At 44.9% G+C, this 22,969-nt stretch overlaps 1 protein-coding gene across 3 annotated transcripts in view; it reads right to left on the bottom strand.

Annotated features, from left to right (window-relative positions):
* LOC124606279 (F-box/LRR-repeat protein 2) overlaps nucleotides 1-22,969 on the bottom strand; it is a 730,587-nt gene that overhangs the window by 60,850 nt on the left and 646,768 nt on the right. For all 3 annotated transcript variants that reach the window (XM_047138259.1, XM_047138261.1, XM_047138260.1), the window contains one exon: nucleotides 13,738-13,898. In XM_047138259.1, the coding sequence (XP_046994215.1) occupies nucleotides 13,738-13,898 (161 nt within the window). The remainder of the gene's footprint in view (nucleotides 1-13,737; nucleotides 13,899-22,969) is intronic.

Here is a 22,969-nt window from a genome sequence, read left to right on the forward strand (position 1 = left end):
TCTATACTGTACCCAGGATCTCTGTCGATGCTGTTCCCTGGCCCTCCCACAATAACCACGGTGTCTTCCCTGGTAAATCCTTTACAGAGTGAACCTAAATTCTTTGTCACCTGATCCAGACTAGCACTTGGTTTGAAAAAATTTGTGACCTGGTATTCTGGTCCTAATTCCTCCTGCAGAAGTTGGCCTACACCTCTGGCATGAGAACTGCCTAACAACAAAACTTTCTTCCTGTTCGATGACTTTCCTACATTCTTTTTCAATTTCCTATTGAAAGTTTGTTGTGTCCTGTCTACACCTACCTCTGCTTGAGGCTCATCAGTTTCTAACTGAAGCAACAGGTCAAACTTATTTTTGACATTCACCACAAAACTGTCAGACTTAGTTCTAGGCCTATTCCTTCTGCTACCTGTTGCCACTTCCCACCTCTCTTTGCCCTTCTCCCTCCTTAACCTGTCCAGATCTTCCCTAGCCTGATCTAGCTCAGCCTGAAGGGCAGCAATTTTCCCCTCCTGTTCCACTATCTTTCTATCTCTGCTGCAAATCCTACATAACCACTGATGAGCCTGATCCACTTTCCCAACACCCACGCCACTGCAGTCCCCCCAGTGAAAAAAACTACTGCATCCATCACACCAAACCCCGGAACTAACAATTCTACGGCAAGTCAGGCACTTCTCACTCATGGCAAAAATAATACTTTAGCTAGAATAAATCAATTAAATTACCGAAAATCAAAAAAGACGTTACAAGAATTAAGCCTATTCACAAATGTATAAAAGCAAGTTTCAGATTTAAAATTCCGCTGTTTTTCTGAGATCTGTATTAAAACAACGAAGGTATACGCTATTTATTATATATTTCACTCGATGGAATGAAAAAAAGGACAATTAAACGAGATACTTTAACTTCGATTCTCCAAAAACGTTACGAGAATTAGGCCTATAAACAAATGTATATAGGCAAGTTTCTGATATAAAGTTACGCTGTTTTTCTGAAATCTGTATTAAAACAATGAAGTTATACGCTATTTACGGTAGTTTACTTATTTGTTACCGAGAAACTAGTTAAATTACCGTGAAACAAGAAACAAACACGTTTACAAAATTTAAGCCTAAGCGCGACTTCGCGAAGTTACGATCTTTTCGTGTTTTCTGAAAAAATACGCAAAGAAAAGTCAAACCTTTAACGGCAAGACTAAACGATACACTAATGCACGTATTTAATTTGTTGTCGGCGTTAAACTAAATTATATTCCTGTCTAAATCACTTAACTTTCTGGAAATGGTTTCTGGCGTCACTTTCTCGGCGGCCATCTTGGTATTGTATCTTCTACGGTAAGTCGTAGGGTCAGTATTGCCTCACGTGTTCCAATATTTCTACGGAATCCAACCTTATCTTCCCCAAGGTCGGCTTCTACTAGTTTTTCCATTCGTCTGTAAAGAATTCGCGTTAGTATTTTGCAGCCGTGACTTATTAAACTGATAGTTCGGTAATTTTCACATCTGTCAACACCTGCTTTCTTTGGGATTGGAATTATTATATTCTTCTTGAAGTCTGAGGGTATTTCGCCTGTCTCATACATCTTGCTCACCAGATGGCAGAGTTTTGTCAGGACTGGCTCTCCCATGGCCGTCAGTAGTTCTAATGGAATGTTGTTTACTCCCGGGTCTTGTTTCGACTCAGGTCTTTCAGTACTCAGTCAAACTCTTCACGCAGTATCATATCTCTCATTTCATCTTCATCTACATCCTCTTCCATTTCCATAACATTGTGCTCAAGTACATCGCCCTTGTATAGACCCTCTATATACTCATTCCACCTTTCTGCCTTCCCTTCTTTGCTTAGAACTGGGTTTCCGTCTGAGCTCTTGATATTCATACAAGTGGTTCTCCTTTCTCCAAAGGTCTCTTTAATTTTGCTGTAGGCAGTATCTATCTTACCCCTAGTGAGATAAGCCTCTACATCCATACATTTATCCTCTAGCCATCCCTGCTTAGCCATTTTGCACTTCCTGTTGATCTCATTTTTGAGACGTTGGTATTCCTTTTTGCCTGCTTCATTTACTGCATTTTTATATTTTCTCCTTTCATCAATGAAATTCAATATTTCTTCTGTTACCCAAGGATTTCTACTAGCCCTCGTCTTTTTTACCTACTTGATCCTGTGCTGCCTTCACTACTTCATCCCTCAAAGCTACCCATTCTTCTTCTACTGTATTTCTTTCCCCCATTCCTGCCATTTGTTCCCTTACGCTCTCCCTGAAACTCTGTACAACCTCTGGTTTAGTCAGTTTATCCAGGTCCCATCTCCTCAAATTCCCACCTTTTTGCAGTTTCTTCATTTTTAATCTACAGTTCATAACCAATAGATTGTGGTCAGAGTCCACATCTGCCCCTGGAAATGTCTTACAATTTAAAACCTGGTTCCTAAATCTCTGTCTTACCATTGTATAATCTATCTGAAATCTGTCAGTATCTCCAGGCTTTTTCCATGTATACAATCTTCTTTTATGATTCTTGAACCAAGTGTTAGCTATGATTAAGTTGTGCTCTGTGCAAAATTCTACCAGGCGGCTTCCTCTTTCATTTCTTAGCCCCAATCCATATTCACCTACTACGTTTCCTTCTCTCCATTTTCCTACTACCGAATTCCAGTCACCCATGACTATTAAATTTTGGTCTCCCTTCACTATCTGAATAATTTCTTTTATTTCATCATACATTTCTACAATTTCTTCGTCATCTGCAGAGCTACTTGGCAAATAAACTAGTACTACTGTAGTAGGCGTGGGCTTCGTGTCTATCTTGGCCACAATAATGCGTTCACTATGCTGTTTGTAGTAGCTTACCCACATTCCTATTTTTTTTATTCATTATTAAACCTACTCCTGCATTACCCCTATTTGAATTTGTATTTATAACCCTGTATTTGCCTAACCAAAAGTCTTGTTCCTCCTGCAACCGAACTTCACTAATTCCCACTACATCTAACTTTAACCTATCCATTTCCCTTTTTAAATTTTCTAACCTACCTGCCCAATTAAGGGATCTGACATTCCACGCTCCGATCCGTAGAACGCCAGTTTTCCTTCTCCTGATAACGACGTCCTCTTGAGTAGTCCCCGCCCGGAGATCCGAATGGGGGACTATTTTACCTCCGGAATATTTTACCCAAGAGGATGCCATCATCATTTAACCATACAGTAAAGCTGTATGCCCTCGGGAAAAATTACGGCTGTAGTTTCCCCTTGCTTTCAACCGTTCACAGTACCAGCACAGCAAGGCCGTTTTGGTTAATGTTACAAGGCCAGATCAGTCAATCATCCAGACTGTTGCCCCTGCAACTTCTGAAAAGGCTGCTGCCCCTCTTCAGGAACCACGTGTTTGTCTAGCCTCTCAACAGATACCCCTCCGTTGTGGTTGCACCTACGGTACGGCTATCTGTATCGCTGAGGCATGCAAGCCTGCCCACCAACGGCAAGGTCCATAGTTCATGGGGGGGATACCACACCACACCATACCACACGAAATGTCACACTAATCGGTTCTCGGTTAAGTCCACATTGCAGCGTACCACTGAGACCATATGGTCTTCCTAAAGTGCATAAAGAAGGTCTGCCTTTACGGCCTATAGTGAGTAATATTGACGCACCCACATATGATTTAGAGAAACATCTAGCTTCTTTGCTGAGACCATTTGTTGACAAATGTTCACGTCATATACGGAACTCTGCTGATTTTATCAACAGACTGGGGGCTCTCCACTTAAGTAGTTCGGATCTTCTAGTGAGTTTTGATGTAGTTTCCCTTTTCACAAAAGTGCCTCTTCCGGATTCCTTGATTCTAATTGGTCAACAGTTTGAATCGGACATCACTACTTTGTTTCGATATGCTCTTTCCTCAACTTATTTTATGTTTAACCAGGAATATTTCGAACAGTCTGACGGTGTCGCCATGGGCAGCCCTCTGTCTCCTCTGGTGGCTAACCTTTTTATGGAGGATTTTGAGAAGAGAGCACTTCAATCAGCGGTTTGTAAACCAACTGTTTTTTGGATATACTTGGATGATACTTTCATAGTGTGGCCCCAAGTTAATGGAGTTTTTTCATCATCTTAACTCCATCTGTGAGAATATGGAACTAGAGAAAGATGGCTGTCTTCCATTCCTGGATGTTTTGGTTAAACGGAAGAGTGACGGCACGGTGGGACATTCTGTCTATCGTAAGCCCACTCACAATGATTTGTATTTGCATTCTTCAAGTTGCCATCACCCATCCCAGACCAAGAGTGTACTTAAAACCCTTGTGCACAGGGCACATACGGTGTCGGATGCAGAGAATTTGCCTAAGGAACTTACACATTTGAGGACGGTGTTCAGAGACAATGGGTACTCGACCCGGCAAATTAACAGGGCCTTCTCAACTAGAGCCAGGAACCGGGAAATGAATAAAGAGGAGAACGCGCCAGCCAAGCCCCTAGCTTTTCTTCCCTTCGTTGGAAATATCTCCTTCAAGATGGCGAGGATTATTAATAATTTTCAGGTGAAAGTGGTTTTTCGTCCGCCTTCTAAGATTACGGATTTGTTTGGATCGGTGAAGGATGATTTGTTACTGTGGAAGGCGGGAATTTGCAAAATACCGTGTCAATGTGGTGTGGCCTATATAGGACAGACAACGCGTACAGTGGAAGAGCGTTGTACAGAACATCAGCGTTGCACTCGCCTAATGCAACCCAGTAAGTCTGCTGTTGCGGAACATTGTATTTATAATGGACATTCAATGGAGTACGACAAAACTTCGATTTTGGCCACAGCAACAACTTTTTGGGACTCCATTATCAAAGAATCCGTTGAAATACGCGTTGCGGGAAATCTAATGAACCGTGACAGTGATTACCAATTGAATAACGCATGGAATCCCGTCATCTCAAAAATTTGCTCGAGACGAAGACGCCAGGAGACTTCGATAGCTGCGACCAGCGACAATACCGACGGCAGCTGAGTACTGCAGTTCCACCAGCGAGGGCGCTGCCGCTGGGCGGTGTGGCCCTTCTGTCTCCGCGACTGCAACGCATGCGCGGCAGTACTATCAGCGCACTACGCAAGACGGAGCGGAGAACGTCTTCGTCAGTCCTCGTTCGGCTCACCTGAAGGTGGCTGGCAGTTGTCCAGCCGAAATATCGTGCAATGAAGTTTACGACGACCGGCTGCAAGCCCGAAATCTTTTTGAACCATCCAACGTGACTGTGTCCATGCAGCATCGCGCGCTGCTGGTAAAGCTCTTTTACAAGAACGGTGGCTGTGCACCAGTAGCCCTACAGAAGTTCTGGACACTCAGCGGTACGAAAAAAGGCATTGGTCCGATGCCTGCTAATGGTCTGGAGAAAATGATTACAAAATTGGAAAAGACGGGTTCTTTTGAAGTGCAACGTGGCAGAGGGAGCAAAGCCGCTGATCTGACGTTTGTCGAAGACGTGATCATAGCATTGCAGGAGGGTTGGTCTGCACAAGGAATTGCCCCAACATTGGACATGCCTGTGAGCACGGTGCATAAAATCCCACGAAACATCCTGCATTGCTATCCATACAAAATCACCCATGTTCGGGAGTCGCTTTCTGCTGAACTGACTGCAAGACGATTTCTTGCTCGCATAGAAGTGAACTGTGAATAGCCACTGAAAATTCTGTGGACAGACGATTTTCGTTTCCATCTCCAAGGACATGCCAGTATGCAGAATTCCCGAATATGGACAATGGAAAATCCGCACGCACACCAACCGCTGCCACTTGATTCTGCAAAGGTGGCTGTGTAGTAGGGGTTTGTGGCATCGTTCATCGTAGGCCCGTGTTTCTTCGAGGAGGTGAGTCGTGAGGGTCCTATTACCTGTACCGCCATTGGCAAACTCTTTTGCGCACCAACGTCACTCCAACTCTTTAACAGCGTGGATGTAACGGTAGAGTCATTTTTATGCAAGATGGCGCTCCCCGCACAGTGCATAGCCAGTGAAACGGCTGCTACAGACCTGACTTCTGACTGAGAGATTGTCTGAAAGATGTGTTTAGTGCTACAATAACGCAAGTAGCTGAATTGAAGACACGCATTGCTCAACACATTCTGAACGTGACCCCAGAGATACTCCGATTTGTCGCGAAACGCACTGTTTCTCGATTTCCACATGTGGCAGGCACTGGTGGACAGCGTATTGAACATGTCTTGCGCCAGTCTCACGACAATCAGAAATCGATGTCATTTTGCTTTTTATGCCGTTTTTGGCCTCAGGACTATTAAAACCCGATTTTTTACATCCGTTGTCTTACGACTTTGCCGTGGTGGATGGACCTACATCACTGAAAGTGCTACAACTGTTGACTGTCAAACATGTACAGTCATACACATTGAACAGTACAGATGAGGTAATGTGTAACTCAAAAAATAGCCGTCGTTTTGCGATTTGTGTGTTATTCGTAGCCGACCTCAATTACGTTAACGTTTACAGCGCCATCTACTGATCAAATTTCCGTTAATCTTTTTTGTTCCGTCACGTTTCCCCTGCATCAATAACACGCTTTCCAGATTGAACTTCATTCTGAGCAGTAATTCTCTTTCTACAGCGTTTTGGAACAGGAACTTTAATAATGGACACATTTTATATTAAAATAATGAAAGTTTTTGAAGTGATTTTTGATGAAGCAGAAATACCAACGGCGTCCTCCAACATAATGACCAATCCTACAGCCAACACTTCGGCGGTGGATACGTCTTTCAAGACGATAATGAACGACCAGAGCAAGATCACCTTGTGAACACCTACCTCCAGGTGGCAATAAGAAACCGAACGGTCGGCCTACGGTATATGCAGACATTAACCCGTTCAGCATGCTTCACACATATTAAAACATGCAGTACGTCGTAACAGGAACCCTCCTTGCAAAGTCGATGACCTCATGAGGACCACAGTAAAGAATGGCTTAGGCTTGATTAGCAATGTCTCGACCACCTTGACGATAGCTTGCCAAGGTGGACCGAAAAATGTTGCTGTGGACAGGGCAGAGCAACAACCCAGCAGTAGATGGTTATTTCACAGCTGCTCATACTTTCGAACAGAACGTCTTTAGTTTGGAATTTTATGTTTCGCTTTTATTTCACAGTAAAGGCTTTTTTTTCCTTCTTTTCTGCTCCGCTTGAATGTAAGTCCAGATACTAGACACTTCCGCAAGTACGCAGATGGTGCAGAACATTTTTTGAGCGCTTCAGCTACGTAGTGGGTCTTTCCCTTCTGATCACATTGTTGCGTACATACTATCAATAACCAACATTTGCTCCCAAATGCAGCGCATCTCACGCATGGTTGACGTTGTAGTAAACACCGTGAGAGGGGGCTCAGTGGTTTGGACACTGGACATGCATTCCAAAGGAATGATCTGTATTTACCGCAGTTTTTTCTAAATCCATTATGGCGGATGCCGGCAAAATTGCCAAGATAATGATCCTTCCTCTTTCCTTCCTCATCTTTGTCCTCTCCGTGCTAGAGCTCCATCACCAATGACCTCGTCGTCGGAACGATGACGTAGCTGTTCATTTTTTTTTTAAAAAACGCATTAATTTAGTTCGAGCACTTAATGCTGTGCTGCACCTGAAGTAACGTATCGTTTATGTGTGTGTGTGTGTGTGTGTGTGTGTGTGTGTGTGTGTGTGTGTGTGACGTACCAGCGTCATACAACACACTGTCAGATGTGTTTCTCATTGTAAATTTCCCATGCATTCAGCACATGCTGGCTGCCGCACCAAATGCGCCCTCTTGTCTGTGTAACCTACAAATTGCAACATACACTGAGATGACGAAAGTCATGGGATACCTCCTAATATAGTGTCGGACCTCCTTTTGCCCGGTGTAGTCCAGCAAGTCGACATGGCATGGACAAAACAAGTCGTTGGAAGTCCCCTGCGGAAATACCCAGCCATACTACCTCTACAGCCGTCCACGATTGCGAAAGTGTTGCCGGTATGGGATTTTATACACTAACTGACCTCTCGATTATAGCCCCATACATATTCGATGGGATTCATGTTGGGCGATCTGCGAGGCCTAGTCATTTGCTCGAATTGTCCAAAATGTTCTCCAAACCATTAGCGAACAATTGTGACCTGATGGTATGGCGCAATGTCATCCATAAAAATTCCATCGTTGTTTGGGAACATGAAGCCCATGAATGGCTGCAGATGGTCTCCAAAGAGCCGAACATAACCATTTCCAGTCAATGATCGGTTCAGTCGGACCAGAGAAGCCAGTCTATTCCATGTAAACACAGCCCACACGATTATGGAACCAGCACCTGCTTGCATAGTGCCTTGTTGACAACTGGCGTCCATGTCTTCATGGGGTGTGGCCCACACTCAAACCCCACCATCAGCTCTTACCAACGGAAACTGGGACTCATCTGACCAGGCCACGGTTTTCCAGTCGTCCAGGGTCCAATCGATGTGGTCAGGCGCGCAGGAGAGGCGCTGCAGGCGATGTCGTGCTGTCAGCAAAAGCACTCGCGTCTGTCGTCTGCTGCCACAGCCCATTAACGCCAAATTTCGTCGCACTGTCCTAGCGAACTAAATTCTGCGGTTATGTCACGCTGTGTTGCTTGTCTGTTCACATTGACAACTCTCCGCACACACCGCTGCTCTCGGTCGTTAAGTGAACGTTGTCGATCAGTGCGTTGTCCATGGTGAAAGGTAATACCCGAAATTTGGTATTTTTGGTAGACTCTCGACATTGTCGATCTCGGAATATTGAATTCCCTAACGATCTCCGAAATGGAATGTTACATGCCTCTAGCTCCAACTAGCATTCCACTTCAGAGTCTGCTAAATCCGTCGTGTGACCACAAATACGTCGGATACCTTTTCTCGTGAGTCACCTAAGTACGGATGACAGCTCCGCCAAAGCACTGAAATTTCATACTTTTATACCTTGTGTACATGATACTACTGGTATCTGTACACTCGTATGTACATAGTGCTATCCCATGACTTTTGTCACCTCAGTGTAAGCAGTGTTCATTTCAAACCCACGGCGATAAGGCGAATTCTCTGTGACAAAGCCTTAATTTCGATCATTTGCCTGTCATACCTTGCTTTAAATTTCACGTTGAAAAATTGCAGTTGCCTCGTTCTACGAGGGGTGTCACGTCAGTCTCCCACCAAACACAAACACAAACACACACACACACACACACACACACACACACACACACACACACACACACACACAGCTATTTAGCGTCACCTTGCTCGATGATTCGAGGGACATTCAATACGTAATGCAACATGTTTTTCCTGAAAGATGTTGATTTTACTCAATATTCCAATACACCACATTATTCCCTACTCTATTGGCTACAAAACCCTACTTGTCAGCCGGCCGGGGTGGCCGAGCGGTTCTAGGCGCTACAGTCTGGAACTGCGAGACCGCTACGGTCGCAGGTTCGAATCCTGCTTCGGGCATGGATGTGTGTGATGTCATTAGGTTAGTTAGGTTTAAGTAGTTCTACGTTCTAGGGGACTGATGACCTCAGATGTTAAGTCCCATAGTGCTCAAAGCTATCTATTTAACCTACTTGTCAACATAATCTCCGTTCAAAGCGACGGCCTTACGCCACCTTACTGTGAGGACCTGTATGCCCACATGGTATGACTGTACTGCTCGACGTCGCAGCCGGCGTCTTGCTGCATTAATAACCTCAGTGTCATCCACGTACTGCTTCCCCTGAGTGCACTCTTCATTGGGCCAAACAGACGGAAGGTGTGAGGTCTGAGCTGTAGGGTGAATGAGGAAGAACAGTACAGCGAAGTTTTGTGAGCTCCCTTCGAATGTGCAGACTTGTGTGTGGCCTTGCGTTGTCATGAAGAAAGAGAAGCTCGTTTCAGTTTTTGTGGTGATGAACATGGTGAGGTTGTTTCTTCAATTTCCTGAGGGTAGCACAATAGATTTCAGTGTTGATCGTTACAGCATGAGGGATGACATAAAACAGTATAAGCCCTTCAGAGTCCCAGAAGACCGTCGCCATGACTTCACCAGCTGAGAGGTGCGGCTTTGAACGTTTCAACATTGCAGGAGTCACAGGTGTGTGCGACCGGTCGGCACGTGGGAGACAGAACAGGTGTGCGCGTCCTTATTGCGATGATGACAGACGCCTCACTCAATGACTCGCCTTGATTTTGCTCACTGCCAGGTCCCTGTAGACATTTTGCAAGTGAATACGCTCTCGTTTTCCGCCAAAAGTAGTTCATTGACAGATTTCTGCTTGAGACGCACCTCCGTTTCAGACGCCATTTTGAAGGCTACGTATAGCGTCGCCATCTGTTGGAACTTCATGAAACTATAGGGGCTGAAGCGAGAATATTCTACGATCTAACGTAACAAATTTTGCATTTTTTCGACCGAAACTGGCTGAGAAAAAAATGTGTTGCATTACTTATTGAACCCCAGTCGTACATTCCATATCTCACCTCTCTGAGTGGTGGATTTATAAATACATGGGACAAAAAGTTAGTCACCTACAGGAGATATCTCGCTAATGTCGAGTAGCACTGCTCTTAGACTTGGTAATAGCCTCAGTTCGGTGAAAAAGAAGCTACACGAGTTTACACAGCTGATTAGATCCCCAATTACAGGGAATTTAATAAAGTGAAACAACTGCAACCGTCGCTTTGATGTTATTTCGTTATATTGTAACCAGTTTCGGTGACATAATACACCATCTTCAGGCCTTACTTTACTGACGGTGAGAGGTTGAACTCCAGTCATACACATCATCCCATCAGAAGCCAACATCCGTGGACCGGCTGGCCTGAAGATAGTGTACTGACACACCGAAACTGGTTGCAAAATAATGAAATTACATCAGAACGACGGCTGCAGTTGTTCCATTTTATTACACATGTGAACGGCCGAGACCATGCAGACCATCAGTCACAAGAGTGAAAAAAGAAAAATTTGGGCGGATGGTGATTAGTGTGATTCACCAGCAGTACCAAACGGTCCCAGGCATTTTCTGCGAGATTAAGCCAGTGACCCAGCGAGATGCGATAGGATGCCCGAGTGTTTGCCAAACCAGGAACGTATGTGCGCAGCCCTGTGAACATGTTGTTGTTACCTCGGAAGACGGGAGAACACACAGCAAACTCATCTCGATGGTGTGGAAGAAAGAGCAACACCAAGAACCGAGAATCCTGAAGTAAACATCCTTTTTCACGATCATGGTAATCTTCAGAGTGGACCTAAAGCGTCACAGAAGCACCTCCAGCCCGAAACACACCTTTCAGACGCTGTGGATAAAGAAGTCATTGGGCTGTCGGTGCGTCTTTCCAAAAAAGGTAATATTGTGAATTGTCCGACGACGCTATACGTCTCTTGTCAGCTACTGTCCATTTTCTATGCTGTTTGGCCCACTGAAGACACCAGCTTTACGTGCTGCAGTGATCGATGGCCTTTTGTGAAGTATCTGACTCCATATGTCCATTACATGCATTTATCTCCGCAGTATTTACTCAGAAACTGGTTGAGATGGATCTGCTTTCACTGACAGCACCAACTCCTGGTGGGATCGAAATCGATTGTCATTGACATCATCTACAGTCCTTGTTGGTTAAGATCTTTTACAGAACACTGTTCTTACGACGTGATTAATGACTGCGACTGATAAACGATTCATTGTAGACGAGTTTAACAGTCCGTGCTGGTACACAAAAATACGGCAACTTAATGCACGGTGTTGTTATGGGGACGTCTCCACGTGGATCAGTCTTACTGCATCGATTCCGTATAACCGACTGGCGCAAACACATAACTTCACTGTCCTGTCTTAAGTCAGTGGTGAAGCGTCACACGACCGACTGATACTGATGCTACACCGTCTAGACTCTAGAGGGCTCCAAAGCAACCTGTGTGCTCTATTAAGGGAAGAGGACTGGTACTTTACCTGGTGAGCGTATTTCATCACAGTGCCGAATGGTGGTACATTACGTAACTCGTATGTATCGTTTCATGTTGTTTTCCTTTGCAGACAGGAGACGAATAAATGAGTATTATTCAGACAGTGCACATCAGTGGAGTGCTGACGCGGACGAAAAGAAATAAAATCCAGAGTGTCCGGGCTAGAGGTATTTAAAAATATTTCTTTGTGTTTCAGTAGGTATTAAGTTTAATAATTTTATTTGTCCAATATTGTATACATCAGCTCAAACATTTGTATGCTTGGGAGAACAGTTCAATGTAGCCACGTTTGTAGCTCAGCAGATATGGAAACTAACTCCAGTTTTCGCCACACGTTCGTAAGCATGACATGTGTTAAAGCTCTACTGCAGCTTAGATCCGTTGTCTCCAATCTATCAGATCTCGAACCTTTGTCCTGCAGACAATATCCTTGATAAACCACCACGCACTAAAATCCAGTGGAGTCAGATCAGGAGGCCGAGGGGGCCAGGCAATGGGACCTTCCCTTCCGATCCAACGCTCAGGGAACGTCTCATGGAGAAATGTGATAACATCCCCATGGTAGAGGGGTGGGGCACCATCCTGCTGTACAATGACATCGGAAGGCATCTGTAGGACTCGATAGTTCGCCAACATATCGAGATAGGTGGCCCTGTCACTGCAGACCCCATAAAAAGAAATGAACCACACACAACTAGTTTATTTAGTCTCAGCCACACTTTAAATTTTGGTGTGCCTTTTCGTACTCAATCACTTCTCCTGGAGCCTCACTGCCCCATATTCGATAGCTATGTCAGTTAACATTGCTACAGATGTGGAAGTAGATTCATCACTGACCAACACTGCATTGAGGTAGTAGTTGGTTCTGTCTATAGAATGCAACATTTCAACAGCAAAACCACATCGTCTGCGGTTATCCTCAGGCGTAATGTGACGCAAAATTAACGTGTGCTTTTAGCGAACGCTTCACGCACACGTCCGACGGTCTCTTCATTTACATGTTTTTCATGATGTTTTCGGGCATCTGAAATCAAACTTCTCCTTTCTTGAAAAGTACTATCCTACAGATGGATTTAAATGTCGGAGAATTCACGTTCCATTCTGTTCTTGCATGCTGCTGAACACGTGTTACAGACTTCAACTCTACTAACCTTAGCACACACTGCACCTTACTTTGTGGCGTCCACATGTTGACTGTCAGGAGTACGTCCGCCTGCTGCACAGTAAACATTTGTGCGCATGCGTCATGCGACTCAGCGCTGTTCATGAACAGCTGAGGATCACAACATGGAGAGTGTCTCTGTCGACAGCGTATTTACCCAACAACGTAAAATGTCGAGTTCCTTCGTTATAAGCATTTGTCTGTGTATACCCCTAACCCAGACACCTTGTGGCATGCCATTGTTTCCGTTATTATTGTAGAGGACATTACTATGAAACTGTGGTCTTTGTCTCATTGCGAATTAAGATCCTATGGGACCAATCTGCTGAGTTCATTGGTCCCTAAGCTTACACACTACTTAATCTAACTTACGCTAAGAACAACACACACCCATGCCTGAGGGAGGACTCGAACCTCCGACAGGGACAGCTGCGCGAACCGTGCAAGGCGCCTTTGCCCGCGGGCTACCCCGCGCGGCGATTATTTAATGCTTTAGGTATGCATCGTCCTATAAACTGCTCCAAAAAGCTCTCAGTTTTCTGAATAGCATGTTCTAATGAAAACAAAAAGCATTGTTACTCCGACTTACCTGTATGCAGTTTGAACTGAAAGCTTCTATGTGACTGTCATCTACGAAGTTAATGCCATACAAGTTGATCACCCGCAGGTTGGGGGTTGCTGATTTCAGTTTGTGCACGTTTATTACTTCATAGATTTCCTCCTCTTCCTCCTCAACTTTCTCATACGTGCCTATAATTTTAAACAGAAGAAAATTTGTTTTACTCATATTTACCTGTTACACATAAAGTTGCTGAATAAACTAGTGCAAAAAAATGTTATGGATTGAAATTCACATTAATTTCAAACATTACACTAAAAAATTATCATCTTCTATATCAAAAGAAATATTTAATCGCACAAAATATAATGTTAAGCAGCAAGTTCTGTTGTCTATTTTCTAATTATTCTTCCATTCGGCTCGTCTGAATTTGGAAACAGAGAGATCACAAGCGTTTTTGTATCTTAAATGTGTGCTTCGCCAATTCTGCGTGTCTCTTTATTATAAAACGACCGCAACCCTGACCAATCACTTCTATCGAAAATCCAGTGCCTTAACGTCGTACTCCATCTAAGAAGAAACACAATGACTCTGATTTCGTGGTTCTGGGTGTATGTAGTATGAAGCAAAAGATTAATTTGAAGACAACGATGGAATTAATTACTTTACGCTGCAAAGAAGAGCCAACAATAACAACAACAACAACTTCTTGTGCCTAGAAGTGTTAACAGGTATGGCGACTGGCTCGGTGAAATTCCATTGCTTTGTTAAACCAAGCACGTATGTTCAAACTTGTAGCAATCAGTTACAGATCCTGAGAGATCCTATGTTGTGGCGATTTTAGGCACTTACAGAATTTCTTAACTGACTAGGAACGTGAACTGACATTAAAATGGGCTGACAACACCTTAGAACTGCGCTTACAAATTTTTCTAACATTTTCCAGAGATACTGAAGAGTTTATTGAATATATAGTTTATCTAAAACTTTTAAGATATAAAAAAGGAGTTCGCAAAAAGAGCAGAGATTTTGAGAAGTCGCGTAGACAGTTGGCGTTGGTCCCGTCTACACTTTTAATAGCTTCTGATTTTTAAATTTATCGTGATTTCCTTAAACGAATTCGTGTTTGATTCTGTTCTCTAGCCTTGTCCTTGTTACTCCGTTTTCAATTAATTTACTTTTATTTATTATTAATTTCAGTTACTTAAAATTAATTTACACGCTCCTAATCTTTCATCCTTACTTTAAAAGGTGTCTCTACATCGGAAATATTAGAGTTTAACTCATACGGACAAGAATAAAGAGCCGCACACGATAGGCCTTGCTGACACCACTCTTAAGAGATTTACACAGATAGCAGAACTCAGTGTAGCGGCGAGTTGAACAGAGATCTCATCGGAGCACAAATTAGCTCTGCTAAACATCTATCTAGCAGGAGCGATTTTCTGTGGACTTGTGCTGATATTAAGCGCCTGCACACATTGCTCCAATTCTCGTCCGTCTCCGTTGCTTGGGCTACCGAAATAGACAGATCAAAGAAAGAAAGTCTGGAAATGACAGCCACGTCGAGAAGCGTGAACTCTGTGACCTACTTGTGCAAATGTGCGTTCATAAAGATTTAGATAGTGGCCTCGGATTGTGAAAACGCGATTTTGAACTTGTCAGATCTGTGCTCTTGTTCTATAAGAGTAAAGCAAATGAGAGGGGTGACAAATACTTCTTTAAACTTTTTTTGCGATACATGCACCCTTGACACGATCGTATTAGTAGGATAAGGTGCCATCACAGAGTATTAGCTATAATTTTAAGTTTATAGTCCGATCCTCATACAAATAATAGTTGTTACATATTTAATGACACAAAAGAGCATAATATGTAAACCCATTAAATTATAATTCATTAGGTGTTACGCAATATCAATAAAAATCTCAGGGCTGATGTTACAGAAGCTTCCTTTCAGTTTTTGCCTTCAGTCGTATCTGTGACAATAGTGAAACCCAGCGCCAGGAAATAGCCTACTATTCTTTAATAGCACTGGGGAGAGGGGGGAGGGAGGGGAGAGGGGGCGCACTGAGTTTAACTTCCCTCTACGACAGACGAATCACTGACAACATTGTCACTTGCCGTCACTTCACGAGGCACTGCGAGTAGGTTTAAATTTTAAGCCATGACTTTGGCGCTGAGTCTGATCATTGGGAATTTTAGTCAGATGGAGTAATCCTTGAAGGGTCTTCTACTGCGTTCCCAGATTGTGTTGAAGCCCGAAAACTTTCGATTTTTTAGCTCGTTTTTGGTGCATTGCATTTGGTTGTCTATCATTATGATACCTTTTAATTCCTTCATTCTTAGGTGATGATTATCTTGTCACTAGACAGGCTACGTCTATCTGCTCTTGGCACTACTATGGAATTCGTGTTTAAGTGTATAAATATGACTGCTCTGGGAGTGTTAACCTGTGGCAGATGGTGTACAGTCGCACGGCATGGTCCTGGACACGCTTTATGTGCGAGTCCGCTCCATTCCCGGACACTATGTCAGCATACTCCAGCAGCCGGCCAGTGTGGCCGGCGGTTCTAGGCACTTCAGTCTGGAACCGCGTGACCGCTACGGTCGCAGGTTCGAATCCTGCCTCGGGCATGGATGTGTGTGATGTCCTTAGGTTAGTTAGGTTTAAGTAGTTCTAAGTTCTAGGGGACTGATGACCACAGATGTTAAGTCCCATAGTGCTCAGAGCCATTTGAACCATACTCCAGCAACAGTCGAAGCAGCGACTTGTACAGGATGAGACAGTGTTCCTGTAACACTGATACAGGGTTCAGTAACGGGTAGACTTGCTTAAACCTTTCAGACCGTCTGGCTACAATTGCGTACCTTAACTTTTACTTTGTCTTAGCGGCAACAGAAGTATTTTTCCCGAATACAAACCTGAGGTGCACGTTTGTGAATGTTCAGCCTTTTCACCGAGCGAGGCGGCGCAGTGGCTAGCACACTGGACTCGCATTAAGGAGAAGGCTGTTTCAAACCCGCGCCCGGCCATCCTGCTGTAGGTTTTCTGTGATTTACCTAAAGCGCTTCACGAAAATGTCGCGATGGTTCCTTTGAAAGAGCACGGCCGATTTCCTTCTCCACCCTTCCCTAATCCGCTGGGACCGATGACCTCGTTGTCTGGTCCCCTCCCTCAAATCAACCAACCAACCAACCTTTTCATCATGAACAAGTGCTGCTAACCGTTGGACATCAGTATGAAAATATCAGCAAGTCAGTGTAGCAGTTCGCAGCAGCTCGTGACCACCGGAATACACGGATGTGGCTAGGTTCGCTATACTTCATAATATAATCGATACTGTTGTTATTTTGCATGGTAATTATTGACTGATCATTTTACTATTATTACAGTAGAGAATATTTCGTAATTAGTTACTTTAGTTCATAAAATAAATCCTAGTGTACAAAGTATGTTTTGAAAATGGCTACATATTTTTGTATAAGTCTTGCATCTAAAATCATTTTAAAAATCACATGAGAGCTTACCACACAAAGATAAATTTTCTATCCTCCATAAAATATTCAGGTCTGAAAGGGTTAAGACGAGCCAAGGCTTTTCCTCGCAGTTTCTGTACGTCTTGGTACCATGTTGAATGAGTGTCTAATCTGACGCCGAAGTGAAGCACAATGATATTCTGTTCTCACTGAGTTCCCATAAATGTGGATTTTACTTTGTCCAGGAAGTTCCGACGACTGATAATAACGTCTCGACTTTTGTCTATGTTGAAAGTCAGACTGCAATACAGGTTCAGATAGTTGTGCGATCAATGGTGTCTTTGAGGTGTTGGAAAATGTGACGGGCATTGACATTCCGTACGAAGACCCCCGTGCCGTCTGCTTGCAGTGCGGACTGCTGTGGCCTGCGATCGGCATGTCGTCTGTGTGCAAAGAACTCCATTACCGACCCTCCTGATGCTGCTGTCCGAAGAGATCCTATGCTCGACCTTTTCGTGGAATGCCCTTTCTTGAAGGTATGTCGGGAGAAGACTCACATGAGTCCTCTGCTGTTCTTAATATATATTAATGACTTGCCGTTTTATATTCACGAAGATGCAAAGCTGGTACTTTTTGCCGATGATACTAGTATAGCTATCACACCCAACAGACAAGAATTAACTGGTGAAATTGTAAACGATGTTTTTCAGAAAATCATTAAGTGGTTCTCTGCAAATGGCATCATATTCTGGGGTAACTCATCTTTGAGTAAAAGAGTGTTCATTGCAGAAAAGCGTGTAATCAGAATAATTCCTGGAGCTCTTCCAAGTTCATCCTGTAGACACTTATTTAAAGAGCTAGAGATCTTCACTGTAGCCTCACAATATACACTCCTGGAAATTGAAATAAGAACACCGTGAATTCATTGTCCCAGGAAGGGGAAACTTTATTGACACATTCCTGGGGTCAGATACATCACATGATCACACTGACAGAACCACAGGCACATAGACACAGGCAACAGAGCATGCACAATGTCGGCACTAGTACAGTGTATATCCACCTTTCGCAGCAATGCAGGCTGCTATTCTCCCATGGAGACGATCGTAGAGATGCTGGATGTAGTCCTGTGGAACGGCTTGCCATGCCATTTCCACCTGGCGCCTCAGTTGGACCAGCGTTCGAGCTGGACGTGCAGACCGCGTGAGACGACGCTTCATCCAGTCCCAAACATGCTCAATGGGGGACAGATCCGGAGATCTTGCTGGCCAGGGTAGTTGACTTACACCTTCTAGAGCACGTTGGGTGGCACGGGATACATGCGGACGTGCATTGTCCTGTTGGAACAGCAAGTTCCCTTGCCGGTCTAGGAATGGTAGAACGATGGGTTCGATGACGGTTTGGATGTACCGTGCACTATTCAGTGTCCCCTCGACGATCACCAGTGGTGTACGGCCAGTGTAGGAGATCGCTCCCCGCACGATGATGCCGGGTGTTGGCCCTGTGTGCCTCGGTCGTATGCAGTCCTGATTGTGGCGCTCACCTGCACGGCGCCAAACACGCATACGACCATCATTGGCACCAAGGCAGAAGCGACTCTCATCGCTGAAGACGACACGTCTCCATTCGTCCCTCCATTCACCCCTGTCGCGACACCACTGGAGGCGGGCTGCACGATGTTGGGGCGTGAGCGGAAGACGGCCTAACGGTGTGCGGGACCGTAGCCCAGCTTCATGGAGATGGTTGCGAATGGTCCTCGCCGATACCCCAGGAGCAAAAGTGTCCCTAATTTGCTGGGAAGTGGCGGTGCGGTGCCCTACGGCACTGCGTAGGATCCTACGGTCTTGGCGTGCATCCGTGCGTCGCTGCGGTCCGGTCCCAGGTCGACGGGCACGTGCACCTTCCGCCGACCACTGGCGACAACATCGATGTACTGTGGAGACCTCACGCCCCACGTGTTGAGCAATTCGGCGGTACGTCCACCCGGCCTCCCGCATGCCCACTATACGCCCTCGCTCAAAGTCCGTCAACTGCACATACGGTTCACGTCCACGCTGTCGCGGCATGCTACCAGTGTTAAAGACTGCGATGGAGCTCCGTATGCCACGGCAAACTGGCTGACACTGACGGCGGCGGTGCACAAATGCTGCGCAGCTAGCGCCATTCGACGGCCAACACCGCGGTTCCTGGTGTGTCCGCTGTGCCGTGCGTGTGATCATTGCTTGTACAGCCCTCTCGCAGTGTCCGGAGCAAGTATGGTGGGTCTGACACACCGGTGTCAATGTGTTCTTTTTTCCATTTCCAGGAGTGTATATATTAACTTACGAAATTTGTTATTAACAACCCGAACGAATTCAAACGTAATAGCAGTGTACATGGCTACAACACTAGAAGAAAGGATGATCTTCACTACTCAAGGTTAAATCTAACTTTGGCTCAGAAGGGGGTAAATTACGCTGCCACAAAAGTCTTCGGTCACTTACCTAACAGCATCAAAACTCTGACAGATAGCCATATAGAATTTAAAAGGGAATTAAAAGAATTTCTTAATGGCAACTCCTTCTACTCATTAGATGAATTTTTGGATATAGTAAGTGGGTAATTTCCCCAACCCCCACAAAAAAATTTAAAAATATTGTGTCATGTAATTTTTTGTGTCATGTAATATCTTGTATAGACACCTTTTATTAACCTGACACGTTCCACATCATTACGAAGTGTCGTATTCATGATCTATGGAACAAGTACTAACCTAATCTCTAATCTAATCTGATTAACTGGAGGAAGCCGTCGTACTACACGTTGCGGAACACACGTCATACATTTAAGAAGACAGCTTCGCAGAATTCCTGACGTACCATTGCGTTCATCGCCGCCTGTACTCACTGCCGAAACTGAAGGATTATCTAGTCCCTGGACTGAAATCTGAACTTCTCTAGGAGCCAATATGTTCAGCATACACGTTTTGCAACAGCCTCTGCAAATATAGCCTGTCGAAAAGGTTTGATGTCGGCACAAGTTGACTTATTAGTCAGTAGCTCCTTGAGAGGAGCAGACCTTTGCCCAGCTTTGGTATGGTCACTACGGTGGATTGTTTACAGTCTTCCACACAGTTCCGAATTGAGAGCAAGTTACTGAAGATGGCTGCTATGTAGTGGGTCTAGTCAAGAGTTGCTGCTTCAAAAGGTGGTTGGTCAGCGTCAGGGCCTGAGCCTTTCAACTATTAACCTAGCAAAGCTGCCCAAGTTGGTGATCCACCTCTTCTGGAGCACTGTACAGACCTAAAAACTCCTCCACCAGGCATAGGAGTTCTGGATGAAATTCCCTACAAAGACATCAGTCAGAGCGTTAGCCTTGGCGTCTCGCTCACAGATGAAACCTCGTGAAGGTAACAACGGATTTTCACTGAGACTGGAACAGCGTAGCTGAAGCCGGCGCAAAACTACACTGTGCTTAAGGAAGCAGGTGGTGGGGCAATGCGCAGTAGCAAGGGTCAGTGCGTCCTGTGACACTCCAGTCAATAGCGCCATTCTGCTGCGCTTTTGCGTAGAGATGAAGACTGAAAATTTGGAATTGATTTCCGTGGTATCGCACTTACGACGCTGGTCGTTTTGCCTCTGCAGTTTTTATTAAAGCTAAAATAAAGTAAAAATAGCAAATACACTTAAGACATGAAAAACGACGTACCACGAAGGAATTATCCGAAGCGAGCGGAAATCGATGGATGTGATATGAATGTACAAACAAACTAATGATTATAATTTCAGAAAAAATGGATGATCTCGTCAAGGAAACGGGCTTCACAAATTGAGCAAGTCAATAACGCGTTGATCCACCTCTGGCCCTTGTGCAAGCAGTTGATCGCCTTCGCATTGGTTGACAGAGTTGCTGGATGTCCTCCTGAAGGATATAGTGCCAGATTCTGTCCAATTGGTGCGTTACAGCGTTAAAATCCCGATATGGTTGGAGGGCCCTGTACATAATGTTCCAGACGTTATCGACTGGGGAGAGATCTGGCCGCTTTGATCTGGCCGCCTTGTTGGTCAAGGCACGGCTTGGCAAGCACGAAGACAAGCGGCAGAAACTCTCACAGTGAGCAGGCACGTATTATCTTGCTGAAGAGTAAGCCCAGGATGGCTTGCCATGACGGGCAACAAAACGGGACGTAGGATATCGTCGATGTACCGATGCGCTGTGAGAGCGTCGTGGACGATAATCAAAGGGGTCCTGTTATAAAAAGAAATGGCACCTCAGACCATCACTCCTGGATGTCAGGTCGTATGGTGCGCAACACTCAGGTTGGTATGCCACAGCTATGTGGGGAGTCTCCAGAAACGTCTTTGCTGGTCATCGGGGCTCGGTTCGAAGCAGGACTCGTCACTGTAGACAATTCTACTCCTGTCAGTATGAATCCACACCGAAGCAGGACAGCGGTACGTCGACGATATTCTACGCCCGGTTTTGTTCCACTTCATGACAAGCTATCCTGGGCATACATTTAAGCAAGACAATGCCCGCCCACAAATGCGACAGTTTCTACTGCTTGTCTTCGTGTTTGCGAAACCGTATCCTTGGCCGGCAAAGTCATCGGATCTCTCCCTCATTGAGAAAGTCTGGAGCATTAAGGGCAGGGCCCTCGAACCAGATTGTAATTTTGACGATATAACGCGCCAGTTGGTCAGAATTTGGCACAGTATCTCTAAGGAGGCCATTTAGAAATTCTAGCAATCAGTGTCTAATCGAATAACTGCCTGCCTAAGGGCCAGAGGTTGACCAACGCGTTACGTCATGCTCTATCTGGGAAGCTCGTTCTCTTGAATAAATCGTCCAATTTTTTTGAAATTTTAATCATTTACTTGTCTGTACATGTACATCACTTCTACCGATTTCTGTCCCATTCAGACAATTCCTTCGTGGTGATTCTATTTTGTTTTGTCTTAGTGTATATTACATTTACAAGAAATAACGATAGTGTTCCGTACATAAATCATTCGGAAGTGAGTTGAAAACAAATAGTGTACCCCTGTGGCGCATACCCAACGTCGCCAGCTGTCAGGGGACAACAGCTACTGCATGTACTGTGGGACAGAGAGAGAGAACACACGTCACAAAATATTCTCCGTCTCTTTTTGCGTAGAACTGAAGACACAGCCGACTTCTAACTTGCACACCACATGTAGTAGCTGTCTGAGCGAGGCTCTTCTGTAACTCACGCCGGCCGTTGTGGCTGAGCGGCTATAGGTGCTTCAGTCCGGAACAGCACGACCGCTACGGTCGCAGGTTCGAATCCTGCCTCGGGCATGGATGTGTGTGACGTCCTTAGGTTAGTTAGGTTGAAGTAGTTCTAAGTCTAGGGACTGATGAACTCAGATGTTAAGTGCCATAGTGCTTAGAGCCATTTGAACCTTTTGTAACTCACGACTTACTCGTGGTAGATGTTGGCCCATTCTGGATTTGTCTCTCATTGCTTCAACGTGCACTCCACGCCGGCGCCCTTTAAACAGCACACAGGCACCTGTAGCACAGTGCCGGGCTCCGTTTACTCCACAGCTTTTGAAGAGTCACCCAGACGTTACAAGTATACTTCTCCGGTGTGTCTAGAGCAACCACCAGCTACAGTCTAGTAGCCATCTTTGTCGATTGTACACGTGCCACAGTTCGCACCGTTCGTCGTCTACTTTCGTTGAAAACGGGAGGCCACGGAGGACCAATTCCAACAATTTCGTCGGCATCGAAGTACGTATTTGCATGGCAGATGCTCTTGTGTTACCAACTCTACAAT

This window comes from Schistocerca americana, chromosome 3, assembly GCF_021461395.2.
Source record: "Schistocerca americana isolate TAMUIC-IGC-003095 chromosome 3, iqSchAmer2.1, whole genome shotgun sequence".
NCBI lineage: Eukaryota > Metazoa > Arthropoda > Insecta > Orthoptera > Acrididae > Schistocerca > Schistocerca americana.